At 40.1% G+C, this 4,457-nt stretch overlaps 1 protein-coding gene across 1 annotated transcript in view; it reads right to left on the bottom strand.

Annotated features, from left to right (window-relative positions):
- LOC103517178 (dynein heavy chain 2, axonemal-like) overlaps nucleotides 1-4,457 on the bottom strand; it is a 46,264-nt gene that overhangs the window by 15,403 nt on the left and 26,404 nt on the right. The window contains exons 27-30 of the mRNA XM_026829374.1: nucleotides 3,579-3,799; nucleotides 2,506-2,741; nucleotides 811-1,050; nucleotides 260-547 (exon numbers count right to left, since the gene is read on the bottom strand). Coding sequence (XP_026685175.1) covers nucleotides 260-547; nucleotides 811-1,050; nucleotides 2,506-2,741; nucleotides 3,579-3,799 — 985 coding nt within the window. The remainder of the gene's footprint in view (nucleotides 1-259; nucleotides 548-810; nucleotides 1,051-2,505; nucleotides 2,742-3,578; nucleotides 3,800-4,457) is intronic.

Below are 4,457 nucleotides of genomic sequence, written 5' to 3'. Positions count from 1 at the left end.
TCGCTATGCGCATTTATATGACATAGCTACTCATTTTCCTCACGAGGCTGAGTGGGCCCCGCAACAGCCAGTCATGGGATCAATCATTTGCATGATGCCATTTTTTTGACCCCGCCGGGAATCGAACCCGGGTCTCCCGCGTACAAGGCGAGCGCAGTGAACACTACACCATGGGAGCTGACTGAATAGAATAGTATTTGATTCAGTGATTTACAGATAAAATTTAGAAATCACTACGTTGATTCAAATGGAATCTTACCTCCATAGTTGATTTCCGCTATAAGATACTGTAGAGCTGCCCAGGGGGTGGGTTCCTTATATTCATCCAGATAAGTAGACAATATGTTCTCCGATATTTCAAAGTCGGAATCGTTGAAACTATACACCACATTCCACCCCAACGTTTGAAACTTCTTTCGCTCTATTATGAGAGAATGAAGAAAGCTCAGGGCGTACAGTAGCTTCTTGTATTTGAATTGGGAGAGACACTTGTAGAATTGAACAGGGGATAGAGAACGGTACAGTCGCTTCATATTAGCTTTGATACCTAGAAAATAGAATAGATTAGATTGAAATAGATAAAAAAAAAATCAAATCATGAATTCTTTGTTGTAAAGCAGCTTCTTCAAAACTTTAGTGGGTATCACAGCACTACAAGTGTCTCTTTTATTATAAATTCTCATTGATTATCAATCTTTTTACACTGGTAATGCCGCCACTGGTTGCCTCACGAGGCTGAATGCACCCTGAACTCCAAGCCCAGAACCGAAAAACTTCGACCCCGCCGGAAATCGAACCCGCGGACTTTACCTTTGGGTGGCTCAGTGGTCATCTTGAGTGAGTCCCGTAGGATAGAGGCCGGGAAGTCTGGATGAGGTGAAGAACTAAGCCACAGTCGGAACTGTGGATGAAGCTTAGTATCAGGTAGTAACTCTATGAGCTTGTCTAGTTTGGGCATCCAAGATAGGGACAGGTGACAGTTAGCCAGATAGACCCACTTGCCTTCTGTTTGGCCTTCACGAATCAGCTTGGTAGCCAGGGGAATTTGACCTGCGAAATATGCAATAGAGGAAATAAATATGCAATAGAGGAAATAAATATGGAATAGAGGAAATAAATATGGAATAGAGGAACTCCGGAATCCCGCTAGTTTATCCCGAGGCATGGCCAAACTTGTGGAAAAGGCATGGCCGAACTTGTATTTGTCAAACTAAAAACATAAACGAAACTCAAATATTAGGCGAGTGAGGAAAAGTTTTCTCTCCCGCAGTCTCTGCAGCTGCACTCTGTGTATTTATGGTGATTTTAGCGATCAAAAATTGATCTTATCTCAGGATCGGTTTAGATTTTCGCAAAATCCTTTCTTATTGCACACCTAGACCATAAAAGGAATATTCCTACCAAATTTCAGCTTTCTAGGTGTTGTGGTTCTAGAGATAGAGCGATCAGTGTGTGAACTATGAAATGTGAAATGTGAATGAGTGAATGGATCTCGTTCTTATAATATAAGATTTGTGTGAATAAAATTTATGTCGTGAGAGAAAAATTTTCGTGTTCCTTGCAGTAATTGAGAAGGCAGTTTTGAACTCCTCCCAAGTGAGTCTCTCGTGTGAGATTTGGGAAAACCAGACGGCTGCTGTTCCCCTTAGAGCAGGGGTTCTCAACCTTTTAATAAACACGTACCACTTGAAATTTTCAGAGATTTTGACGTACCACCTTATATTTATATATAATAATAATAATAATAATATAATGAAAAATTACATTTGGTCATGTTTAGGAAAATGAAAATGCATGCTACAACTGTATGTAATGTATGTATGTACATTGTACATAGAATTTACTTAGATACAAAATGAAATTGTACATTAAAAACAATCTTAAATTAGTACATTGAACAGTCATTTAATTTCAAACAGATCCTAATGAGCTCCTTGTTGTTGTTTGTCCTTAATATAATATATGACTGCGTACCACCTAAAATGTATTCGCGTACCACCAGTGGTACGCGTACCACCGGTTGAGAACCTCTGGACTAGAGGAAATAAATATGGAATAGAGGAAATAAATATGGAATAGAGGAAATATATATGGAATAGAGGAAATAAATATGGAATAGAGGAAATAAATATGGAATAGAGGAAGAGGAAAGAGAAATATGGAATTTTGGAGTGTGTAAAATTTGGAGGGACGGAAACATTCATGAAGCCGTGAAAAAATTATGAATAAAAGGTCGATTCCTACGTAAAATTGTGAAAAATTCAGATCTGAGGTCAAAAACTCCGAAAAAGAAAAATTGAATAAAAGGTGGATTCCTACGTAAAAAGTTGTGTAAAATTCAGATCTGAGGTCAAAAACTCCGAAAAAGTAACTCTACAGGTCGGAAATTTAATTTTTATTTGCCGTTCTAATGAAAATGTTCAAAGAGTTGTGACGTCAGTGTACCTTCACTAGGAGAGAAGCACGTACTTGCTTCTTCCATCTTTTTTATTCTATTAAATTTACCTTGTCCCAAGGATAGATGGGTAAACTTGTCTTCTATCTTGAGATCCTTGGCTAGTTGTGTCAGTGCCAGGATAGAGTCCACACCAGGTGACAGTATAAACAGTAGTGGAGTTGTATTGCAGGATAATGATACTATGGTCTTCAGATCTAGAATGAGGGGTTCTACAAAGCGAGGACCTAACATGTCCTCTACGAATCTAGAGATGACAAACAGCATTCTATCCTGCCGTAGACACCTGGAACACAAGTGTGTTATGCTATAGCATGTCACAATACAAGTATAGAATGAGAGGTTCTACATAGCGAGGCCCCAACATGTCCCCTACGAATCTAGAGATGACAAACAGCATTCTATCCTGCCGTAGACACCTGGAAACATTCAAAATCAAATCTTAAATTATTTGTGTTAAAGCAGAGCTTTTCACAACATTTTGTGGATATCACAGCATTACCAAGTGCCTCCTTTGTCGTAGACACCTGGAAACATTCAAAATCAAATCTTGAACTATTTGTGTTAAAGCAGAGTTTTTCACAACATTTTGTGGATATCACAGCATTACCAAGTGCCTCCTTTGCAAATAAATAAAATAAACACTGGTAATGTCTCCACTGGTCGCTACTCGATTAAAGTCAATTGTCCTCACGAGGTTGCGTACGTGTACCCCGAACTCCAAGATCCAAGTTTTGTCGACGCCGGGAATCGAACCTTTTACCTCCGGCGTGCAAGCCTAGTGTGATACTCACTCGACCACGGAGGTTGCCATCTGGAAACAATTTTGTTTTGAAAGAACTGAGTTCTACGTTTTTAATTCGACAATTTTGCATTTTGTTCGATCTTTTTACCGCTTTCTTTTAAGTGGCAAGGTCTAGAGGAGCTCTTCCACCAAGGTCTAGAGGAGTTCTAGAGGAGCTCTTCCACTCAACCACTAAATTTTTCTTTCACTGTGAGCCTTTGAGATATTTCACCAGGGACGTCTTGAATGTTCCTAGACTTTTTCAGTTCCTTATATCCCTATAAGTTAACAGCCCCCCTGAAATGTGTCACAAGACTTTTGTAACACCCTGTATCTTACCTGACTATGAGCATCTTCTGGAACGGGTCACACACTGTATTCCAAGGACTCACCAAGTCCACATTCTCCGGCTCATTGGAGAAGTACCACGAGTTCCATTCTCTCCCCATCTGTTCTAACGACTGGACCAGGCCATAGAACCCATCTAGTTTACTCAGCTCTGATATGTTATCCCAAGCTGGGCCAGATATCCAGATAGGTGATGGGTTCTCAGGTTGTTCCTTAGGAATAGAATAGAATAACAATAGAATAGAATAGAATAGAATAGAATAGAATAGAATAGAATAATAATAGAATTACTAAGTTCCTCCTTTAGAATGGATTCCTTTTTACTTTCCTTATCCTATAGGAAGGAAAGTAATGTAATCGGGTCAAATTTTCGATGGTCAGTTTTTAGTGTCAAAACACGTTTTGAGGTCCCTAGAGCCTAAATCCAAAGTTTCAGCCATTGGTCCGTGTGTGTGTCTGTAAACAAAATTGTCTGTCTGTCTGTGTGTCTGTCTGTCTGTGTGTCTGTCTGTCTGTGTGTCTGTCTGTCTGTGTGTCTGTCTGTCTGTGTGTCTGTCTGTCTGTGTGTCTGTCTGTCTGTGTGTCTGTCTGTCTGTGTGTCTGTCTGTCTGTGTGTCTGTCTGTCTGTGTGTCTGTCTGTCTGTGTGTCTGTCTGTCTGTGTGTCTGTCTGTCTGTGTGTCTGTCTGTCTGTGTGTCTGTCTGTCTGTGTGTCTGTCTGTCTGTGTGTCTGTCTGTCTGTCTGTCTGTAAACAAAATATCTCGAGAACGGTAAGAGCTAGAGACTTGAAATTTGGTATGTAGATGTCAAATGTGACAAGGATGCGACACGAAACTTTTGGTTAAGACCGGTGCAACGCTTGGCGGCATTT

This window comes from Diaphorina citri, unplaced genomic scaffold (assembly GCF_000475195.1).
Source record: "Diaphorina citri unplaced genomic scaffold, Diaci psyllid genome assembly version 1.1 scaffold1772, whole genome shotgun sequence".
NCBI lineage: Eukaryota > Metazoa > Arthropoda > Insecta > Hemiptera > Psyllidae > Diaphorina > Diaphorina citri.
This window is presented reverse-complemented; position numbering and strand designations above follow the sequence as displayed.